The sequence below is a fragment of the Ylistrum balloti genome, unplaced genomic scaffold (genome assembly GCF_031769215.1).
Source record: "Ylistrum balloti isolate Yb309-2 unplaced genomic scaffold, AGI_CSIRO_Ybal_v1 Utg369764, whole genome shotgun sequence".
NCBI lineage: Eukaryota > Metazoa > Mollusca > Bivalvia > Pectinida > Pectinidae > Ylistrum > Ylistrum balloti.
The window spans coordinates 811,756-837,177 of record NW_026781961.1 but is presented as its reverse complement, the minus strand read 5'-3'; the positions used below and the strand labels follow the sequence as shown (position 1 = coordinate 837,177).

At 37.1% G+C, this 25,422-nt stretch overlaps 1 protein-coding gene across 1 annotated transcript in view; it reads left to right on the top strand.

Annotated features, from left to right (window-relative positions):
• LOC132543788 (uncharacterized) overlaps positions 1-25,422 on the top strand; it is a 49,842-nt gene that overhangs the window by 12,185 nt on the left and 12,235 nt on the right. Inside the window, 10 exon segments of the mRNA XM_060207312.1 lie at positions 11,909-11,983; positions 13,533-13,694; positions 14,737-14,845; positions 17,555-17,821; positions 18,002-18,211; positions 19,447-19,566; positions 21,162-21,185; positions 22,636-22,653; positions 24,289-24,435; positions 24,786-25,079. Coding sequence (XP_060063295.1) covers positions 11,909-11,983; positions 13,533-13,694; positions 14,737-14,845; positions 17,555-17,821; positions 18,002-18,211; positions 19,447-19,566; positions 21,162-21,185; positions 22,636-22,653; positions 24,289-24,435; positions 24,786-25,079 — 1,426 coding nt within the window.

Here is a 25,422-nt window from a genome sequence, read left to right as displayed (position 1 = left end):
TATGGTAGAAGAATCACTACAAAGTAGTTATCATATCGAGATATTGGAGAATCTACCCACCTGATCTCTTTACTGAGTTGACAAGATTGTATAATAACTAGTGTTGGTAGATACTACCTGTTATAACAGATCTTAACCAGTGTAGAGTATTTGACAGTGTTGGTAGATACTACCTGTTATAACAGATCTTAACCAGTGTAGAGTATTTGACAGTGTTGGTAGATACTACCTGTTATAACAGATCTTAACCAGTGTAGAGTATTTGACAGTGTTGGTAGATACTACCTGTTATAACAGATCTTAACCAGTGTAGAGTATTTGACAGTGTTGGTAGATACTACCTGTTATAACAGATCTTAACCAGTGTAGAGTATTTGACAGTGTTGGTAGATACTACCTGTTATAACAGATCTTAACCAGTGTAGAGTATCTGACAGTGTTGGTAGATACTACCTGTTATAACAGATCTTAACCAGTGTAGAGTATTTGACAGTGTTGGTAGATACTACCTGTTATAACAGATCTTAACCAGTGTAGAGTATTTGACAGTGTTGGTAGATACTACCTGTTATAACAGATCTTAACCAGTGTAGAGTATTTGACAGTGTTGGTAGATACTACCTGTTATAACAGATCTTAACCAGTGTAGAGTATTTGACAGTGTTGGTAGATACTACCTGTTATAACAGATCTTAACCAGTGTAGAGTATATGACAGTGTTGGTAGATACTACCTGTTATAACAGATCTTAACCAGTGTAGAGTATATGACAGTGTTGGTAGATACTACCTGTTATAACAGATCTTAACCAGTGTAGAGTATATGACAGTGTTGGTAGATACTACCTGTTATAACAGATCTTAACCAGTGTAGAGTATATGACAGTTGGCAGATACTACCTGTTATAACAGATCTTAACCAGTGTAGAGTATATGACAGTTGGCAGATACTACCTGTTACATTTATTGAGAGGTTGAAAACATGAAAAAGGGAATGATTAAGTAATCATGTTTAAAGGTTGGAAGCATGAGTTGACCTTAGCTTTAGCTGGTTGAACTTCTCTCATTTCAGCCTATTTACCATGTGTATGACACATTTCATTTCTACTTATCACAAGTTATGGATGTAAAAGTCAGGTTTCCTCTTTCCCTTGAAAGGTGTATCCACACATCATTGGGTTGAGATTTGTCATACCGTTGAGGAATGTTTTTGACTTCACCTTTAACAATTCAGTAACATCATGCTAGCCATCCAGTTACCTCACATCAACAATAAAAAGCAGTGAGATAACAACATTTATACATGTCCATAAGGATTACAGGGAAATACTCATTCACCCCATTGAGGGTACACTAGGGTGATCTCAACCTTGGGGAAAGATTATTATGTTGCCTGTCACTTGGCAAGCCTTTTTATATTATTTACTAATAAATCATAGATTGGGTGTGATTATCAGAGATTGTTGTGAACCCTGATTATGAGGTAATATCAGATTACCACACAATGAAGTAATATATAGTAACTATCTGGAGATCAATGGAGTACATATATACATAGGGTGATTGAGATTATTTACATTTCTGTCAACAGTGGACATTTTAATGCCAGATAATAAAAGTGTTACAATAATGAAACATAATTAAGTTTTCTGATGTTGACATGGAGTTGATTTATTGCGTAAACTTTGGTTGGAATGGTGTGTGTTAAAGGCAATATAATGTCACCTTAGGTTTACTTTACATGTCTCAGGGTTGTTCTTGTGTTACATTACACTATCAAGATCAAGCATTTAACCAAGAAAGTTTATATTATCTTGTGTCTGTTGGTGTAAGTTCAATTTCTGCCTGCCTTCAAACCCTATGTTCTTGGATTGACCCCATGTTGTCTTTTCCTTGTTTGCCCTATTTACTGATCTGCTCTGTGTTTGACCCCATGATCATCCCAGCTACCCCCTAACAAGTCCTATTGTGTCTTATATCTACGTTTGTTATACTAAAGGTCATGCAGGTTGTATCAACATTACAATATTTACCAAGACGTTCAGTTGTTACATTTCATTATTTGCATAACGAGTAAAAAGAATTTTTGCCATAGAATGATCATACATACAGACATTGTGGTATGTTTATTGATTAATCTTTCCTACAATTGTCATACAGAAACAATGTTATTGTGTGGAATACTAGAACAAGACTCTGTTATTGTGGGGAATACTAGAACAAGACTCTGTTATTGTGTGGAATACTAGAACAAGACTCTGTTATTGTGTGGAATATGAGAACAAGACTCTGTTATTGTAGGGAATATAAGAACAAGGCTCTGTTATTGTAGGGAATATAAGAACAAGGCTCTGTTATTGTGTGGAATACAAGAACAAGACTGTTATTGTGGGGAATACTACAACAAGACTCTGTTATTGTGGGGAATGCTAGAACAAGACTCTGTTATTGTGTGGAATACAAGAACAAGACTGTTATTGTGGGGAATACTAGAACAAGACTCTGTTATTGTAGGGGAATACTATAGCAAGACTGTTATTGTGGGGAATACTAGAACAAGACTGTTATTGTAGGTAAAAACAAGAACAAGATTATGTTATTGTGTGGAATACTAGAACAAGACTCTGTTATTGTGGGGAATACGAGAACAAGACTCTGTTATTGTGGGGAATACTAGAACAAGACTCTGTTATTGTGGGGAATACGAGAACAAGACTCTGTTATTGTGGGGAATACGAGAACAAGATTATGTTATTTTGTGGAATACTAGAATGAGCTGATGGATAATACAATGGTAAATTTATCAGTATATGTGATAAAGAGTTACTGGCAGACTTTATATGATTATAAAGAGATTAATTTGCCCAAAACAGTCATGTATTAATTGGTTTCACTATAACCTGCAATTGTAACTCCTTGATATCACTTTATTTTTTAAATGGTGACCTAGTGTCTGTCTGGGTATTTACTCTCCATTCTGATCTGCAGTGATCTTAAGATCACATTTGAGATATTCTATGATAGATTTGATGGTGCTTACTTGTTATATAGTATTCTAGACAGTATAGGTGTCTGGTTATATATCTTATATAACAATATTACACTTTTAACCAATTGGAGTGTATACTACAAAAACAAGAAGGAAAGATTATCTTACCTGTAAATCAACCATGATTGGCCATAAGATTAGATAATATTCTAGACAGTATAGGTGTCTGGGTATATAACAGTGTAATACTTTTAGCCAGTTGGCGTGTGTGCTGCAAAAACAAGAAGAACAGAATTTTTTTAGCTGTAAATCAACCATGCTGGGTCATTAAATTGAAGGCAAGAAAGTAATAAGTCGTTGATGACGTCAGTTAGTCAGAACACCACTGGTAAAGATAGAGATGGGAAAACTATATCAGTCTACGAGCAGGTTGTCACATGTTTTCAATAAACGAAAAATATTTATTTATAGGTAAAATGTATTTATTTATATAGAGAGGAAGATCACATCTGGTAAATTAGTAGAGACTTATGTCTCCACCATTAATGGATGATAAATGAGTAGAGACTTATGTCTCCACCATTAACGGATGATAAGTGAGTAGAGACTTATGTTTCTGCCATTAACAGATGATAAATGAGTAGAGACTTATGTTTCTGCCATTAACAGATGATAAGTGAGTAGAGACTTATGTTTCCACCATTAACAGATGATAAGTGAGTAGAGACTTATGTTTCTGCCATTAACAGATGATAAGTGAGTAGAGACTTATGTTTCTGCCATTAACAGATGATAAGTGAGTAGAGACTTATGTTTCTGCCATTAACAGATGATAAATGAGTAGAGACTTATGTCTCCACCATTAATGGATGATAAATGGGAAGAGACTTATGTTTCTGCCATTAACAGATGATAAATGAAAGTACATGTCCCATGTTAAATGATAGACTGTTTTCTTAGATTTAATTAACATCTCTCCGAATGACAATCTAAAATATTAAATGGGATACAAGGAGTATGTAATAGTCTTTGGTGGCACATTTAGGATGTCTCTCTTATTAAATGACATGGCTACCCCAAAACATGCATTAAACAGTATGTGTGAATGTTTAACACATTTCTACGCCAACATTCTAACACAGAATTAGAAAAATGCTTCTGGAGTTTCCCCTCTGAGAATCAGGAGACCATTAAAGTTGAACTAATCAAACCTAACATGAATTTATGTACATACTGTTTGTTGTCCTGTAATGTACTATATATAAACTCCTGTAGTAAATGTCAGCTTATAGTTTTGCTGATTTGATAAAGGACTGTTGCACTCTAGTTCAAGGTGTGGAGTTTCCAGTCCAGTGAGACGTTGAGGAGTTAGCCTGTAATCCTACTTAGTGAATTAACGATCCTGATACATACATTATGATGTTGTAGTATCTGACCCCACATTTAAATTCAATACCCATATATAGTGTGTGCTCCGCCTGTAATTGTAATGGAATTAAAGTGATCACACGATTAAGACCTAAGAACAGAGTTTTGTCTTTGACATCAGTGTAAAAATTAGGATAGCCTAGCTTAATAGTTCCACTGTACTTACAGTCTAACAAATAACGATTTGTAAGTCAAAATGTTTTGGATAATGATTAAGTATGTGTATTACCAACTGGTGTGTGCGTCAGATGTCAAACTGACGTTGTACTGAATATTAATTCAATCAACCACAGGATTCCTGTACAATCACACAGCTGGTATCACAAGTTGTCATATTAACACTTAAATGTCCCAAACATTTGATCACTTAAAAACATTATATATGTCACCATCTGAACAAGAACAAGATAACAAAACTGTTAGACAATCATTGCAGAGCGATGAACATCTTGTCTGAATCAGTAATTATCTTTTGTATGTGTAATTACAGAGATGGGACATTGTTGTATAATTACACATTGACGGAGATGGGACATTGTTGTGTAATCACAGAGATGGGACATTGTTGTGTAATTACACATTGACAGAGATGGGACTTTGTTGTGTAATTACACATTGACAGAGATGGGACATTGTTGTGTAATTACAGAGATGGGACATTGTTGTGTAATTACACATTGACAGAGACAGGACAATGTTTTATCTTTGTGTAATACATGTTGACAAAGATGATACATTATGGTGTAATTTTGAGTTGACAGCAGTGGGACAATATTGTAACTTTGTGTGATTATGTGTTGATGTTGATGGGACAATGTGATGTAATATTTGTTGACAGAGATAGGACAATGTTGTAACTTTGTTTTACTACATGTTGACAGCGGTGGGACAATGTTGTAACTTTGTTTTACTACATGTTGACAGAGATGGGACTATGTTGTAACTTTGTTTTACTACATGTTGACAGAGATAGGACAATGTTGTAACTTTGTTTTACTACATGTTGACAGAGATAGGACAATGTTGTAACTTTGTTTTACTACATGTTGACAGCGGTGGGACAATGTTGTAACTTTTTTTACTACATGTTGACAGAGATAGGACAGTGTTGTAACTTTGTTTTACTACATGTTGACAGAGATAGGACAATGTTGTAACTTTGTTTTACTACATGTTGACAGAGATAGGACAATGTTGTAACTTTGTTTTACTACATGTTGACAGAGATAGGACAATGTTGTAACTTTGTTTTACTACATGTTGACAGAGATAGGACAATGTTGTAACTTTGTTTTACTACATGTTGACAGCAGTGGGACAATGTTGTAACTTTGTTTAATGGCATGTTGACAGAGATAGGACAATGTTGTAACTTTGTTTTACTACATGTTGACAGCAGTGGGACAATGTTGTAACTTTGTTTTACTACATGTTGACAGAGATAGGACACTGTTGTAACTTTGTTTACTGGCATGTTGACAGAGATAGGACAATGTTGTAACTTTGTTTAATGGCATGTTGACAGAGATAGGACAATGTTGTAACTTTGTTTTACTACATGTTGACAGAGATAGGACAATGTTGTAACTTTGTTTAATGGCATGTTGACAGAGATAGGACAATGTTGTAACTTTGTTTTACTACATGTTGACAGAGATAGGACAATGTTGTAACTTTGTTTTACTACATGTTGACAGAGATAGGACAATGTTGTAACTTTGTTTTACTACATGTTGACAGAGATAGGACAATGTTGTAACTTTGTTTTACTACATGTTGACAGCAGTGGGACAATGTTGTAACTTTGTTTTACTACATGTTGACAGCGGTGGGACAATGTTGTAACTTTGTTTTACTACATGTTGACAGAGATGGGACAATGTTGTAACTTGTTTTACTACATGTTGACAGAGATAGGACAATGTTGTAACTTTGTTTTACTACATGTTGACAGCGGTGGGACAGTGTTGTAACTTTGTTTTACTACATGTTGACAGAGATAGGACAATGTTGTAACTTTGTTTTACTACATGTTGACAAAAATAGGACAATGTTGTAACTTTGTTTTACTACATGTTGACAGCAGTGGGACAATGTTGTAACTTTGTTTTACTACATGTTGACAGAGATAGGACAATGTTGTAACTTTGTTTTACTACATGTTGACAGAGATAGGACAATGTTGTAACTTTGTTTTACTACATGTTGACAGCGGTGGGACAGTGTTGTAACTTTGTTTTACTACATGTTGACAGCAGTGGGACAGTGTTGTAACTTTGTTTTACTACATGTTGACAGCAGTGGGACAGTGTTGTAACTTTGTTTTACTACATGTTGACAGCAGTGGGACACTGTTGGAACTTTGTTTTACTACATGTTGACAGAGATAGGACAATGTTGTAACTTTGTTTAATGGCATGTTGACAGAGATAGGACAATGTTGTAACTTTGTTTAATGGCATGTTGACAGAGATAGGACAATGTTGTAACTTTGTTTTACTACATGTTGACAGAGATAGGACAATGTTGTAACTTTGTTTTACTACATGTTGACAGAGATAGGACAATGTTGTAACTTTGTTTTACTACATGTTGACAGAGATAGGACAATGTTGTAACTTTGTTTTACTACATGTTGACAGAGATAGGACAATGTTGTAACTTTGTTTTACTACATGTTGACAGAGATAGGACAATGTTGTAACTTTGTTTTACTACATGTTGACAGAGATAGGACAATGTTGTAACTTTGTTTTACTACATGTTGACAGAGATAGGACAATGTTGTAACTTTGTTTTACTACATGTTGACAGCAGTGGGACAATGTTGTAACTTTGTTTTACTACATGTTGACAGAGATAGGACAATGTTGTAACATTGTTTTACTACATGTTGACAGAGATAGGACAATGTTGTAACTTTGTTTTACTACATGTTGACAGAGATAGGACAATGTTGTAACTTTGTTTTACTACATGTTGACAGCGGTGGGACAGTGTTGTAACTTTGTTTTACTACATGTTGACAGCAGTGGGACAGTGTTGTAACTTTGTTTTACTACATGTTGACAGCAGTGGGACAGTGTTGTAACTTTGTTTTACTACATGTTGACAGCAGTGGGACAGTGTTGTAACTTTGTTTTACTACATGTTGACAGCAGTGGGACAGTGTTGTAACTTTGTTTTACTACATGTTGACAGCAGTGGGACAATGTTGTAACTTTGTTTTACTACATGTTGACAGAGATAGGACAATGTTGTAACTTTGTTTTACTACATGTTGACAGAGATAGGACAATGTTGTAACTTTGTTTTACTACATGTTGACAGAGATAGGACTATGTTGTAACTTTGTTTTATTACATGTTGACAGAGATAGGACAATGTTGTAACTTTGTTTTACTACATGTTGACAGCGGTGGGACAGTGTTGTAACTTTGTTTTACTACATGTTGACAGAGATAGGACAATGTTGTAACTTTGTTTTACTACATGTTGACAGAGATAGGACAATGTTGTAACTTTGTTTTATTACATGTTGACAGAGATAGGACAATGTTGTAACTTTGTTTTACTACATGTTGACAGAGATAGGACAATGTTGTAACTTTGTTTTACTACATGTTGACAGCGGTGGGACAGTGTTGTAACTTTGTTTTACTACATGTTGACAGAGATAGGACAATGTTGTAACTTTGTTTTACTACATGTTGACAGAGATAGGACAATGTTGTAACTTTGTTTTATTACATGTTGACAGAGATAGGACAATGTTGTAACTTTGTTTTACTACATGTTGACAGAGATAGGACAATGTTGTAACTTTGTTTTACTACATGTTGACAGAGATAGGACAATGTTGTAACTTTGTTTTATTACATGTTGACAGAGATAGGACAATGTTGTAACTTTGTTTTATTACATGTTGACAGAGATAGGACAATGTTGTAACTTTGTTTTACTACATGTTGACAGAGATAGGACAATGTTGTAACTTTGTTTTACTACATGTTGACAGAGATAGGACAATGTTGTAACTTTGTTTTATTACATGTTGACAGAGATAGGACAATGTTGTAACTTTGTTTTACTACATGTTGACAGAGATAGGACAATGTTGTAACTTTGTTTTACTACATGTTGACAGAGATAGGACAATGTTGTAACTTTGTTTTATTACATGTTGACAGAGATAGGACAATGTTGTAACTTTGTTTTACTACATGTTGACAGCGGTGGGACAGTGTTGTAACTTTGTTTTAATACATGTTGACAGAGATAGGACAATGTTGTAACTTTGTTTTACTACATGTTGACAGCGGTGGGACAGTGTTGTGTCTTTGTTTTACTACATGTTGACAGCAGTGGGACAATGTTGTAACTTGTTTTACTACATGTTGACAGAGATAGGACAGTGTTGTAACTTTGTTTTACTACATGTTGACAAAAATAGGACAATGTTGTAACTTTGTTTTACTACATGTTGACAGCAGTGGGACAATGTTGTAACTTTGTTTTACTACATGTTGACAGAGATAGGACAATGTTGTAACTTTGTTTTACTACATGTTGACAGCGGTGGGACAGTGTTGTAACTTTGTTTTACTACATGTTGACAGAGATAGGACAATGTTGTAACTTTGTTTTATTACATGTTGACAGAGATAGGACAATGTTGTAACTTTGTTTTACTACATGTTGACAGCGGTGGGACAGTGTTGTAACTTTGTTTTACTACATGTTGACAGAGATAGGACAATGGTGTAACTTTGTTTTACTACATGTTGACAGAGATAGGACAATGTTGTAACTTTGTTTTACTACATGTTGACAGAGATAGGACAATGTTGTAACTTTGTTTTACTACATGTTGACAGCGGTGGGACAGTGTTGTAACTTTGTTTTACTACATGTTGACAGAGATAGGACAATGTTGTAACTTTGTTTTACTACATGTTGACAGCAGTGGGACAGTGTTGTAACTTTGTTTTACTACATGTTGACAGCAGTGGGACAGTGTTGTAACTTTGTTTTACTACATGTTGACAGCAGTGGGACAATGTTGTAACTTTGTTTTACTACATGTTGACAGAGATAGGACAATGTTGTAACTTTGTTTAATGGCATGTTGACAGAGATAGGACAATGTTGTAACTTTGTTTAATGGCATGTTGACAGAGATAGGACAATGTTGTAACTTTGTTTTACTACATGTTGACAGCGGTGGGACAATGTTGTAACTTTGTTTTACTACATGTTGACAGAGATAGGACAATGTTGTAACATTGTTTTACTACATGTTGACAGAGATAGGACAATGTTGTAACTTTGTTTTACTACATGTTGACAGCGGTGGGACAATGTTGTAACTTTGTTTTACTACATGTTGACAGCAGTGGGACAGTGTTGTAACTTTGTTTTACTACATGTTGACAGCAGTGGGACAGTGTTGTAACTTTGTTTTACTACATGTTGACAGCAGTGGGACAATGTTGTAACTTTGTTTTACTACATGTTGACAGCAGTGGGACAATGCTGTAACTTTGTTTTACTACATGTTGACAGAGATAGGACAATGTTGTAACTTTGTTTTATGATATGTTGACAGAGATGGGACAATGTTGGGACTTAAACCAATATCCTTTCTAACTTTATATCATAATAGTTGCCAAAATGCTTAATATCAAGGATTTTCCTCACTATAAACCTGTGAGCGTTTTAATAATGCCAGTTATAAATATCTCATTTTGAAGTCGCCAATCACAATGACAGGTTGTGGCAAATGGTGAACCTCTTGGGGCTTTATATCTTCCACTGCATTCAACACTTAAACAATAGGCACCAAGATCATTGATTAAATTATTAACAACATTTGGATTTTTTTCATGCTTCCTGAAAATTTCCAGGAGGAGCATATAGTCACCGCTTTGCCTGTCCTCCATTTGTCCTTTCGTGTTAAGAGCATAACTTTGTTAGTTAAGTAAGGATCATGAAATTTTTTTTTATGGGGAGGCCAATTGGTTTTTGATGATTTCATAGTGAAAGATTTTCTTTGAAATATTCTGAAAGTGTCAGTAACCAAACTTTTGTTTGTTTTTTTTACCTTGTATAAACAGATTTATGTACATTAGATTAAGAAAGTAAACAAAAATGTTGTTTCTCTCAGAGAGCATGTTTGTGTAACTTTAACACTGGGGTGGGTATAATATACATCTCAAAGCTGATTCTATACATTGTGTCAAATGTAATCTTCTGCATTTTAAATGGCTGGTGAGATTTTCTGTGATAACAGGGCCGGGTGTTTGGATGGATTTAGTTGTGCTGATATGTTTTGAATTCTGGTAAATAAGTGATATTACCAAACATAAATGTATATATATTCTTTTTTACCTCAGAGTTAACTTAATCTGTGATTTCAACTTAGTCATTACAGCATGTTTCATATATATATATATATATCTACAATATGAGAGCAGCAAGTGACTGATGAAATTATTGAACTGACTTCATACATATCAATATCCTAACTTAGTCTGAGTAAGGGATTTCAGATCAGTTACTGTTATAGGGTGTGGACCTCAGTATAAACCATCACAGGGTGTGGACCTCAGTATAAACCATCACAGGGTGTGGACCTCAGTATAAACCATCACTGTTATAGGGTGTGGACCTCAGTATAAACCATCACTGTTATAGGTTGTGGACCTCAGTATAAACCATCACAGGGTGTGGACCTCAGTATAAACCATCACAGGGTGTGGACCTCAGTATAAACCATCACAGGGTGTGGACCTCAGTATAAACCATCACTGTTATAGGTTGTGGACCTCCATCACTGTTATAGTATAAACCATCACAGGGTGTGGACCTCAGTATAAACCATCACAGGGTGTGGACCTCAGTATAAACCATCACAGGGTGTGGACCTCAGTATAAACCATCACAGGGTGTGGACCTCAGTATAAACCATCACTGTTATAGGGTGTGGACCTCAGTATAAACCATCACAGGGTGTGGACCTCAGTATAAACCATCACAGGGTGTGGACTTCAGTATAAACCATCACTGTTATAGGTTGTGGACCTCAGTATAAAACATCACTGTTATAGGGTGTGGACCTCAGTATAAACCATCACAGGGTGTGGACCTCAGTATAAACCATCACTGTTATAGGGTGTGGACCTCAGTATAAACCATCACAGGGTGTGGACCTCAGTATAAACCATCACAGGGTGTAGACCTCTGTATAAACCATCACTGTTATAGGTTGTGGACCTCAGTATAAACCATCACTGTTATAGGGTGTGGACCTCAGTATAAACCATCACAGGGTGTGGACCTCAGTATAAACCATCATGGTAGTTGAGGGGTAGGGACCTCATTACATATAAGTTAAAAAAGAAGTGGTTTGATTCTGAAGGAAAGGAAGGAGTTGAAGTTGATTTTCAAGTGAGACCAGAGATACTATGATTATGTTTGTACTGATTTTCAGCTTCAGAAGCCTTCATACGTGAGTTTCATAGGAACTGCACCAGTCGTAGAAAAATTATACGCGACATTGAAAGAGGTAATGACCAGTGTTTTTGTGTGATGATAGATCGTGTTAACAGACAGGTGTACATAACTTTATCCTCTGTGTCAACAGTTATAGAGATAGCAATCACGTATTACAAACACAATGATATCTACTATATAGAGAAATTGGCAGATGAATCTTCTATCATGTTAAGTATATAATGATAACAAAACAATGATACATGAAATCAGCTGTTGATTTAACAGATAAAATTGATAAGGCCCTAGTATACCCCTGAAGTATTCTGAAGTACTGGAAACACTACTTTAGTCTACTAAATGTGTAATGAAATGGAGTTATATCAAGTGTTTGCATGTACTTTAGTACATCGTTTGTGTAGATCTGTCACAGTTTCCAACATACTTGTATATTACACATGGGTTTATTATCTAACATGAGTACTAACTATGGTTTATGGTCTATATAAAATAGATTCACCCTGTGAAATTCTAATGTCTGGCACTATATTTTTATACGACACAAACCTAAGCATTGTAACGTATTTAAGTGTTGGTTGATAAATAATTTTAAAGGACTTCTTTTGACGTAACCAACTGTTCTATATGACATACCTACTATTCTGTATGAAATACCTACTGTTCTATATGACATACCTACTGTTTTGTGTGACATACCTACTGTTCTGTATGACATACCTACTGTTCTGTATGACATACCTACTGTTTTGTGTGACATACCTACTGTTTTGTATGACATACCTACTGTTCCTATGACATACCTACTGTTTTGTATGACATACCTACTGTTCTGTATGACATACCTACTGTTCTGTATGACATACCTACTGTTCTGTATGACATACCTACTGTTCTATATGACATACCTACTGTTCTATATGACATACCTACTGTTCTGTATGACATACCTACTGTTCTATATGACATACCTACTGTTTTGTATGACATACCTACTGTTTTGTGTGACATACCTACTGTTCTATATGACATACCTACTGTTCTATATGACATACCTACTGTTTTGTGTGACATACCTACTGATTTGTATGACATACCTACTGTTTTGTATGACATACCTACTGTTCCTATGACATACCAACTGTTTTGTATGACATACCTACTGTTCTGTATGACATACCTACTATTCTGTATGAAATACCTACTGTTTTGTGTGACATACCTACTGTTCTGTATGACATACCTACTGTTCTATATGACATACCTACTATTCTGTATGAAATACCTACTGTTCTATATGACATACCTACTGTTCCTATGACATACCAACTGTTTTGTATGACATACCTACTGTTCGTATGACATGCCTACTTTTCTATATGACATACCTACTGTTTTGTGTGACATACCTACTGTTCTATATGACATACCTACTGTTCCTGTGACATACCTACTGTTTTGTATGACATACCTACTGTTCTATATGACATACCTACTGTTTTGTGTGACATTCCTACTGTTCAATATGACATCCTTACTATTAGGTTTGATATCCCTGCTGATTTATATGCCCATGATCTATATTTACTAACCCATCTCCCCAGACTCCAGTTCTTCATCAGCAAGATTGTGCTGTTTGTGACCACAAATGTACTCGCTATGAGATCCACATGGAGCAGCACAAAAACAGCGTCAAATGTGGACTTTGTGGACTGTATCATCAAGCTGTGCTCCCTCCTAACCATCTCCACACTCACAGACTAGTGGTAATGCAGATCCCTATCTCCCTCACCTCTACAGTCTTATAATAAACATACCTCCCACCACTCACACAATGAGTTCCTCACCTCTACAGTCTTATAATAAACATACCTCCCACCACTCACACAATGAGTTCCTCACCTCTACAGTCTTATAATAAACATACCTCCCACCACTCACACAATGAGTTCCTCACCTCTACAGTCTTATAATAAACATACCTCCCACCACTCACACAATGAGTTCCTCACCACTACAGTCTTATGATAAACATATCTCCCACCACTCACACAATGAGTTCCTCACCTCTACAGTCTTATAATAAACATACCTCCCACCACTCACACAATGAGTTCCTCACCTCTACAGTCTTATAATAAACATACCTCCCACCACTCACACAATGAGTTCCTCACCTCTACAGTCTTATAATAAACATACCTCCCACCACTCACACAATGAGTTCCTCACCTCTACAGTCTTATAATAAACATACCTCCCACCACTCACACAATGAGTTCCTCACCTCTACAGTCTTATGATAAACATATCTCCCACCACTCACACAATGAATTTTAAAGACACTTCTCCAAACTTGACGTCCCTCCCTTCCACTTTTGACACACACCACATGATTGTGGTCTGGCACTCATTCTGTCCTTGTGTACATGTTGGATCTTTATGCTGTTGGAGGTCAGTTATATCACCCTGAAAGGAAGCTGGTCAGCCCATGTTGTCCTTGTTTTATGGTGAGGTATGGTGAGGATGGGATAGAGGAGAGGTTTGTGATACTAATGCATGCTGGCACAACTGTAGCAGTAACATCTGTGTGATATAACCAGTAACTAATGTGTTAATGTTTTCTAGTATCAGTGATTACTTATTGTAATATATATTAACAAGCAGTTGTTTTATAATTTACATATTCCTTATCATAACATAACTAACATGTTGATTAAGATTAGTCTAAAATATAATTAACAAATAACCTTGTTGTTGTCCAGAAGTACAATTTTGTTTATATATATATTTATGATTTTATGATAGACGCTGAAGAAGCGAGAGGCTCTCCGGAAACGTGCAAATGAGGCTGCAGCAGAACGGAAGCAGCGCAAAGCTTACTCTTCACCTCTATACTCATCTCTCAAGGACAAACGTAGGTCACACAAACCTTAATCTTTACCTCTGTACTCATCTCAAAAGGACAAAAATAGGTCACACAAACCGTAATCTTCATTTCTGATCTCATCTCTTCAGGACAAACATAGGTCACACAAACCTTATTCTTCACCTTTGTACTCATCTCTTAAGGACAAACATAGGTCACACAAACCTTAATATTCACCTCTGTACTCATCTCTAAAGGACAAACATAGGTCACACAAACCTTAATCTTCACCTCTGTACTTATCTCTAAAGGACAAACATAGGTCACACAAACCTTAATCTTTACCTCTGTACTCATCTTCTAAAGGACAAACATAGGTCACACAAACCTTAATCTTCACCTCTGTACTTATCTCTAAAGGACAAACATAGGTCACACAAACCTTAATCTTCACCTCTGTACTTATCTCTAAAGGACAAACATAGGTCACACAAACCTTAATCTTCACCTCTGTACTTATCTCTAAAGGACAAACGTAGGTTACACAAACCTTAATCTTCACCTCTGTACTTATCTCTAAAGGACAAACGTAGGTCACACAAACCTTAATCTTCACCTCTGTACTTATCTCTAAAGGACAAACATAGGTCACACAAACCTTAATCTTCACCTCTGTACTTATCTCTAAAGGACAAACGTAGGTCACACAAACCTTAATTTTCACCTCTGTACTCATCTCCTAAAGGACAAACGTAGGTCACACAAACCTTAATCTTCACCTCTGTACTCATCTCCTAAAGGACAAACGTAGGTCACACAAACCTTAATCTTCACTTGTGTACTCATCTCCTAAAGGACAAACGTAGGTCACACAAACCTTAATCTTCACCTGTGTACTCATCTCCTAAAGGACAAACGTAGGTCACACAAACCTTAATCTTTACATCTGTACTCATCTCTAAAGGACAAACGTAGGTCACACAAACCTTAATCTTTACATCTGTACTCATCTCTTCAGGACAAACGTAGGTCACACAAACCTTAATCTTCACCTCTGTACTCATCTCTAAAGGACAAACGTAGGTCACACAAACCTTAATCTTCACTTGTGTAATCTCTCAAGGACAAACATAGGTCACACAAACCGTAATCTTCACCTCTGTACTCATCTCCTAAAGGACAAACGTAGGTCACACAAACCTTAATCTTCACCTCTGTACTCATCTCCTAAAGGACAAACGTAGGTCACACAAACCTTAATCTTCACCTGTGTACTCATCTCCTAAAGGACAAACGTAGGTCACACAAACCTTAATCTTCACCTGTGTACTCATCTCCTAAAGGACAAACTTAGGTCACACAAACCTTAATCTTCACCTGTGTACTCATCTCAAAAGGACAAACGTAGGTCACACAAACCTTAATCTTCACCTCTGTACTCATCTCTCAAGGACAAACGTAGGTCACACAAACCTTAATCTTCACCTGTGTACTCATCTCCTAAAGGACAAAAATAGGTCACACAAACCTTAATCTTCACTTGTGTACTCATTTCTAAAGGACAAACGTAGGTCACACAAACCTTAATCTTCACCTCTGTACTTATCTCTAAAGGACAAACGTAGGTCACACAAACCTTAATCTTCACTTGTGTACTCATTTCTAAAGGACAAACGTAGGTCACACAAACCTTAATCTTCACTTGTGTAATCTCTCAAAGACAAACGTAGGTCACACAAACCGTAATCTTCACCTCTGTACTCATCTCCTAAAGGACAAACGTAGGTCACATAAACCTTAATCTTCACCTCTGTACTCATCTCCTAAAGGACAAACGTAGGTCACACAAACCTTAATCTTCACCTGTGTACTCATCTCCTAAAGGACAAACGTAGGTCACACAAACCTTAATTTTCACTTGTGTAATCTCTCAAAGACAAACGTAGGTCACACAAACCTTAATCTTCACCTGTGTACTCATCTCCTAAAGGACAAACTTAGGTCACACAAACCTTAATCTTCACCTGTGTACTCATCTCAAAAGGACAAACGTAGGTCACACAAACCTTAATCTTCACCTGTGTACTCATCTCCTAAAGGACAAACTTAGGTCACACAAACCTTAATCTTCACTTGTGTACTCATCTCCTAAAGGACAAACGTAGGTCACACAAACCTTAATCTTCACCTCTGTACTCATTTCCTAAAGGACAAACGTAGGTCACACAAACCTTAATCTTCACCTGTGTACTCATCTCCTAAAGGACAAACGTAGGTCACACAAACCTTAATCTTCACCTCTGTACTCATCTCCTAAAGGACAAACGTAGGTCACACAAACCTTAATCTTCACCTCTGTACTCATCTTCTAAAGGACAAACATAGGTCACACAAACCGTAATCTTCATTTCTGTACTCATCTCTTCAGGACAAACGTAGGTCACACAAACCTTACTCTTCACTTCTATACTCATCTCCTAAAGGACAAACGTAGGTCACACAAACCTTAATCTTCACCTCTGTACTCATCTCTAAAGGACAAACGTAGGTCACACAAACCTTATTCATCTCTTCTGTACTCTTCTGTAATTTTCACCTCACAATGACAATTGTAGGTCAAAGGTTATTTTTTTATCAAAATAGAGTATAATCAATTTTTAATTAAGTATGTTATTTGACAGAAAGTGATTTAAAGAGCTCCAAAAGAGTAACATTTGTGTTAAATAAAGTAGAACATATTCCCATTATTTTATATAGGACAAAAGGTTCGATTCCAGACCCCAGAATCTGAAAGTAGATCAGGAGTCAGTGCATCACAGAATGACGTGGATCTGGACCTGCACGTTATGCTGCCAAAGGACACACTGCTGCCTGATGGACAGACTGAGGAAGGGACAGATGGACAGACAGAGGATGACACAGAGATCACGGGGGATAGTACAGAGGATAACCTGGATACATCAGAGGCAGATATCGCAGTAAAAAGTACAGACTCCAGCGAGCAACAAACAGACCCAGTTTGTAGTGGTAATTGATATCTACCAAACTGTTTAAAGCCCATGGTCACGATTCTTGACAAAATCATAGTAGATTGTTAATGGGAATTAATATGTTACATTTTAATGGTAAACATTTGTTTCATCTAATCTGATAATAAGCACCTTGGTCCTTATGCTTTGACAATATTTCAAACTACTATTTCAGAGTGGTCACTGAGGGAGGGGGAATATGTCATTGTCTCCAAGAGTGAAATTGACATTGCAACAGACGCTATGGAAGCTGCTGATGCAGAACACAGAGAACAACTACGAATGTTTGAAGAAATGCGTAAAAAACGGGAGGAAGAGAAGGCAGCTGCACTGGCTGCAGTGCTAGCCAAGGAAGAGGCAGACAGACTGGCAGAGGAGGAACTCAGTAAGTGATTGCATGGAAATTCTTGAAATCAGGATAATAATGCTGAAGTGTCACTAGTATATTCAGTCAAAAGTAATTCTTATTTTTATCTGTATTAAGTACCCTATTTTCTGGTCTATAAGCTGTGTTTTTTTCCCTGGTGAGTCGCACATACGGTTTATATGCTAGTGCGACTTATAGGTGGACCAAACCAAAAATGTAGGTACAAGACATCATAAACTGATTTTTACGAGTACCAGTTAATGAAAATTAATGGAAAACCCTCTTTATCAGCATGCAATACCCTTTGTTAATATTTAACAGTCCAGACACCTATTCATCAGTAAACTTTATTAAGTTTTACACAGACAATCTTGGTTAACTGCCTCCCATTATCTGTCGCTGGTAAATCAAAATTCAACAACAGTGATCATATCATAAGAAATGAAATTGTGAAAATTGCAAAAAAAAAAAAAAAACCCAGCCCTGCAGCTTATACTCAGGTGCAGTTTACAGGCCGGAAAATATGGTAACTGCTCTAAAGACCACCTATGGCAAAATGTTCATTCATCCTGAGGAGATATGGTTTATAACTGGAGAATACAGAGATGTGATGAAGCTAGGTAGGCTGAGGAGATTCTAGTGGATATATACAGAGATGTGATGAAGCTAGGTAGGCTGAGGAGATTCTAGTGGATATATACAGAGATGTGATGAAGATAGGTAGGCTGAGGAGATTCTAGTGGATATATACAGAGATGTGATGAAGCTAGGTAGGCTGAGGAGATTCTAGTGGATATATACAGAGACGAGATCAATTAAGGTAGGTGGGGGAAAGTCTTCATAGATACTGTTTATTACAAAGAGATGTGATCAAGCTAGGTAGGCTGAGGAGAATGTAGTGGATATATACAGAGACGATATATCAATTAAGGTAGGTGGGGGAAATATCTTCATAGATACTGTTTATTACAAAGAGATGTGATCAAGCTAGGTAGGCTGAGGAGAATGTAGTGGATATATACAGAGACGAGATCAATTAAGGTAGGTGGGGGAAAGTCTTCATAGATACTGTTTATTACAAAGAGATGTGATCAAGCTAGGTAGGCTGAGGAGAATGTAGTGGATATATACAGAGACGAGATCAATTAAGGTAGGTGGGGGAAAGTCTTCATAGATACTGTTTATTACAAAGAGATGAGATCAAGCAAGGAAGAATAAGGAGAATCTTAATGGATATGGTTTATCATATACAGTAAATGCAGAGATTGCTGGTGAGGATTTGACCATGTTTAGAGAAGACTGGACCTCTGACTCAGTTTCCACTGGTCAGTCTCATGGTCAGAATGTTAGGCTATCCAGACCTAAGGTTTCAGGTATTGTATGAGGCATGCAGCATGTTACAGTATACAGATAGTGCATGATGTTTACTTTTCAGCCAAGGAAAATATACTTCACCTGAATAGCTTTGTGTTATCAACTTATTAGTCACTCTGATGTGGTGATCTTTGTCTATCTTTTAGCACAAACCAAAGTTATAGTGAGTTCAGACCATAGCATAGTAATGCATTGTCCATTCCTTATCTGTCTGTCAACTTTTGCTTTAGAACACTACTTCTGTGAATTATCTCTGTAGATGTTCACCCAATATGGTCTGAAACAACAGCAGGAAAACATATCTTATATAGGAGTTTCTTGGTAACAAAAGGAGAAAGGAGGGTTTTGCATTTAAATGCTTCGTCACTCAATCATCATTTCTTATTTTTACCTGATTTTGTCGAAATTCCCTTGGGAAGTCAAATCAATTCTTGGTAATATCAGGATTGGAGAGGTGAGGACACACTTGGATAACTGCAGCACTTTCCTTTAAAATGCTCCGTTTCCAAAATACCTGGGCTCATCATTGATTAGAAAAGGATAATCATATAGATATATGTTTATATATCTCCTTGCCTGTTTAAACTTTGTAAGAGCCTTAGAGTAAGTAAACCTCAGCAATACAAAGTCAGGACCTTAGATCAAATCATCACTAGAAGTATATTGTAACCCTGGTAAAATAATAGCTGCAATATACCACTCGGCTAGATAGAACTTCTCATTAGCTCAATTGGTTGAGCGTCAGACTAGTAAGCCAGGGGTCCCGGTTGCGATCTTACCGGAGGCATTCAGATGAAAAATGACCTCTGTCACAATATATTTACCAATGGGACTTTAGTGAGCAGACATCTCAATACTTTGTATTATTTCTGTTTCAACCCACAGTGTGATCATGATGTCTCTCATAATGTCATCAAAATGTGACCCACAATTGATCATGATGTCTCTCGTAATGTCATCAAAATGTGACCCACAATTGATCATGATGTCACTCATAATGTCATCAAAATGTGACCCACAATTGATCATGATGTCTCTCATAATGTCATCAAAATGTGACCCACAATATCATCATACAGGCAGGCACATTACCCATTTACCATTTATTCACTTAAAATTTGGCAGTATTACAATGTTACATATACAAGGTTTTTTTTTATATTTTCACGTCATTTTGATGTCAAAGATCCCAATATATTCTATGTAATGTGCCATGTTGCTAGGATTTATTATTGCATGTATTTAGCTTTGCACTATATATATTTATAGCCACACCCTGTGACAGTGTTAGCTAGTGTTGTAATCCTTGTTTACACTGAGAATGATGTCTACCTTAAAAATATTTTATAGATCAGTAGAATTTATGATGGTATGATAGAACTAATAAGATAACCTCTTATCCTGGTGTAAAGTAAATGAATCTTACAGACTTACAGGAGTTATTTCCCTTTATGTATTTTTTTCAGTAAATGTTACACAAAATACTTAAATGCTTTTTAAGTAAGATAAAAATGTATGTAATAACATGATTTTAAGGATGAGATGGAGTTATGTGTGATGTTTTGGTTTTCATTTTTGCTTTTTCCATCGCCAGTTCGCCTCCCATCACTATCACACAGTAAGTATACAGTAACAGATATAGAGTCTGTAGTTCTGTATATCTACTGCTGTCCATAAGTAACTAATAATGTGACCTGTAGTAAGCCCACTCCTTGATTTTAAATCAGAAGTTATGTGTTTACCTCTGCGATTATTGCAGGAAAAATACCTCACTAACTTGATCTCCATCTGAAACACAGTGGGATGTTCACACTCCTATCAATTTATTCATTGGGGGCATATAGTGTTATCAATGTCTGTCACATCCTGTCATGTCGCATATTACATCTTGTTGTGTAGCAATATCACATATTACATCAAATCAAATATTACATTCTGTTAAGTCACACATCACATCCTGTCACCTCACATATCATATTCTGTCACATCACACATCACATCCTGTCACCTCATATACCATATTCTGTCACATCACGCATCACATCCTGTCACCTCACATATCATATTCTGTCACATCACACATCACATCCTGTCACCTCACATATCATATTCTGTCACATCACACATCACATCCTGTCACCTCACATGTCATATTCTGTCACATCACACATCACATCCTGTCACCTCACATGTCATATTCTGTCACATCACACATCACATCCTGTCACCTCACATATCATATTCTGTCACATCACACATCACATCCTGTCACCTCACATACCATATTCTGTCACATCACACATCACATCACATCCTGTCACCTCACATACCATATTCTGTCACATCACACATCACATCCTGTCACCTTACATGTCATATTCTGTCACATCACACATCACATCCTGTCACCTCACATGTCACGTCCTGTTGCATCCCACATAATATCCTGTTTTGTTACATAGTATATATCGTCCCATCAAATATTATGTCCTGTTGTGTCACATATCATATCCTGTTCCATTCATGTCCTATAGACATATTCTAATTTTAAGTAAAGGCTTGTAAAACATCCCCCTTTATAAAATTAAAACTCAGTCTAACTTTACTTTAAACCTGGTTTCTTAGTGTTTCTTCTGTATTACATAGAAACATGTTACCATGGTAAAATGGTAATTAGTCAGAAACACCAGGATCTTTAATTGATTACTTCTCACCAGGTTTTTTTTTGGGTCTAAATTTTAGAACTAGACCCAAACTTTTGCTCATGCATTACGTAACAGATTGACTTACATATTATATCACCGTCTGTCTAGTTTTGACCATATCACGGAGTGGATTGTAAATTGAAGAAATAAAAATGATATTTTAAAGACATGATTAGCAACCATTTCAAAAATTAGATGAAACAGGAATATTTGTAAAGATATATCACTGTATGAAGTATTGTATTTGCTCTACCAACTGGTTGTATGGGAGTCACTGCTTATGACATCCACAAACATATCCATGTACATGTGACATTGAATCAACACAACAAGTTTACAACCTGTCTTTCTTCTTGATTTCAGAGAACAAAAAAAGTTCTGGTAAGTTAATTTTTATTTCTTGTTATTAATATTACAGTGCTTTCCTTGAAGTAGTATATATTTATACTGAATAACATGTAGCCTGTAATCTGTATATTGTATATCATGGGGGATCTGGTGCTGCTGCTGCTGGTGGTGATCTGTTACTGAGTTCTGATTAGTTACACAGATTGTGAATATACAACTGCAGTTTTGGGGACCTCGTAGAAAATGCTTTTTGCTTGATGATTAATTTTATATTAAGCTTTTCTGAAGGTTGTGACTTTGTTGTAATAGTAGAACTTAATTTGGATGAATTTGTGTGATGATAGATCTAGCTGAAGGAGCTTTAGACTTTGTGTATTGGTGCTGTGATCACTGTCTTCACACATTTACAGTGGTAAAACCATGGTCAGTGGAACCATCTACAGCATTGTATCATTACAGAATTCAGTAAGATCTTAATCAACTGAAATTAGAGTGACAGAAAGGCTTGTTGTGTGGGAATGTTGTGATACTTTGTAATTCAGCCGTTCGAGATTTATCCTTAAATAATTTAGTAAGCTTCTTGTCTGTCCTAAATTTATATAGTTATCACCTACTCATTCTTAAATAAGTAATCCCTCAGTCTGCATTAAATTATTAATCCCCATTTGGTCCTAAATGAGAAATCTCACATTCTGTCCTTATTAGTAACCCCATTTTCCTAAATAAGTAATCCCTCAGTCTGAATTAAATAAGTTATTCCACATTTTGTCCTAAATCAGAAGTTTCAAATTCTGTCCTAAATTTTTAATCCACAATTCTGTCTAAAAAATATAGAAAGTATTCTCCCAGTCTGCACTAAATCAGTAATCTGGACATTTTGTCCTAAGTTAGTGGTTCTAGTTATATAATACACCATTCTGTCCTCAATCCCAAGTTAGGTTAATCAAATACACATCCAGGATACAGACTTGCGAGTTAGAATGTCTACACAATAATTGTGACAGTAATCTCTCAGCCTGTCTGACACCAACACCCAGCCCCAGCCCCAGCCCCATCCCCCCAGACCAGAGTACAGACTTGTTGGTTAGAATGTCTACACGATAGTTGCGATGATGCCTAAATTTGTAATCTCTCAGACTGTCTGACCCCAACACCCATCACCCAGCGCCAGCCCCAGCCCCAGCCCCAGTCCCAGCCCCATCCCCAGCCCCAGCCCCAGTCCCAGCCCCAGCCCCAGCCCCAGCCCCAGCCCCAGCCCCAGCCCCAGCCCCAGCCCCAGCCCCAGCCCCAGCCCCAGCCCCAGTCCCAGCCCCAGCCCCAGCCCCAGCCCCAGCCCCAGCCCCTTCCCCAGCCCCAGCCCCAGCCCCAGCCCCAGCCCCCCAGTCCCAGTACCAGCCCCAGCCCCAGCCCCAGCCCCAGCCCCAGCCCCAGCCCCTTCCCCAGCCCCAGCCCCAGCCCCAGCCCCATCCCCCCAGTCCAGAGTACAGATTTGTTGGGTTAGAATGTCTTCACGATAGTTGCAATGATGCCTAAATTAGTAATCTCTCAGACTGTCTGACCCCAACACCCATCACCCAGTCCCAGCCTCAGCCCATCCCCCCAGTCCAGAGTACAGATTTGTTGGTTAGAATGTCTTCACGATAGCTGTGATGATGCCTCTGCTTCCAGCCTCCGTCTCCAGCAGCAACAGCAGCGGTCAACTAAAGACGTCATCCTCAAAAGTGAAGGCTAGTAAGTCGACTAGTCGGACATCAACATCACGCAGCAGACTGGACAAGAAGTCCAGCAGCAAACTTAACAACAAACTCAGTCAAGGTACAACACCTAACTTTTCATTGCTTCAGTACAACTCTAGCAAAGCTACAGCATATCTATTCTTTTTCAGGGGAACAATAGCTGATATTTATTTTTTTTTATTTTCTGTTTCTATTGTTGATTTCAATAGTTTATCTTTATTTCTGTTTTTAAAAACTTTTTGTATATTAATGTCGTTATGATGAAGTATTCTGTAACAAGCAGTTGTGTATAAATGATGAACTGTAACACACAGCTCCATATAAATAATTAAGTATTCTGTGACATACCGAAACACACATTTGTGTATAATTGATGAAGTATTCTGTAACCAATGATAAAATAAAATATGTGACGATGACTTCCATCAGAGCCCAGTCTCCCTGAAATAAGTGATGTCATGAAACACACGCAGTCTGCCTCCTCTAGTCTACCCATTGTCAAACCACCACCAATTCTTGCCAAACTCCCGGAGGAAGAAGTGTCAGATGTCAAAATTCACATGCCAGTTGAGTCCCACGATAAAACTGCAAAGGTGACCTCTAAAGGGTCAAAAGCTGCTGAGGAGAAACCTGCTCAGCTTGGCTTTCCCCTTCCCCATATGGACATGAGTCTGCCAAAGCCTCAGCCAGTGGCATTTCTTCAGACTGGCCATGAGAGGGGAGGTAACTCTTACTGTGTGCATGGCTGTTTGATGTGACTGCGACCCCCAGCCTCCCCCTGCATTGTAGAATGTTGTCTTGCATGTCTGGTGTGACAATGGCTTTATTTTATGCATGTCAATAATTAATCTTCATTAAGTTACGTCATTACTTCAGAGAAAAATGTTCTGTTTGTGAAAAACCTCATACCCACCTTATATTGATTATCTGGTGTACAGTGGAAATAAAATGTTTATAACTTCTGCAGTCCAACTATGTGAAAAAGTTTTAGTTTCATGTAAAACAGATGTGTCACCAATGTTAGGCATATTGTCTTTAGTATGTCTGACCTCCAAGTCACCATACA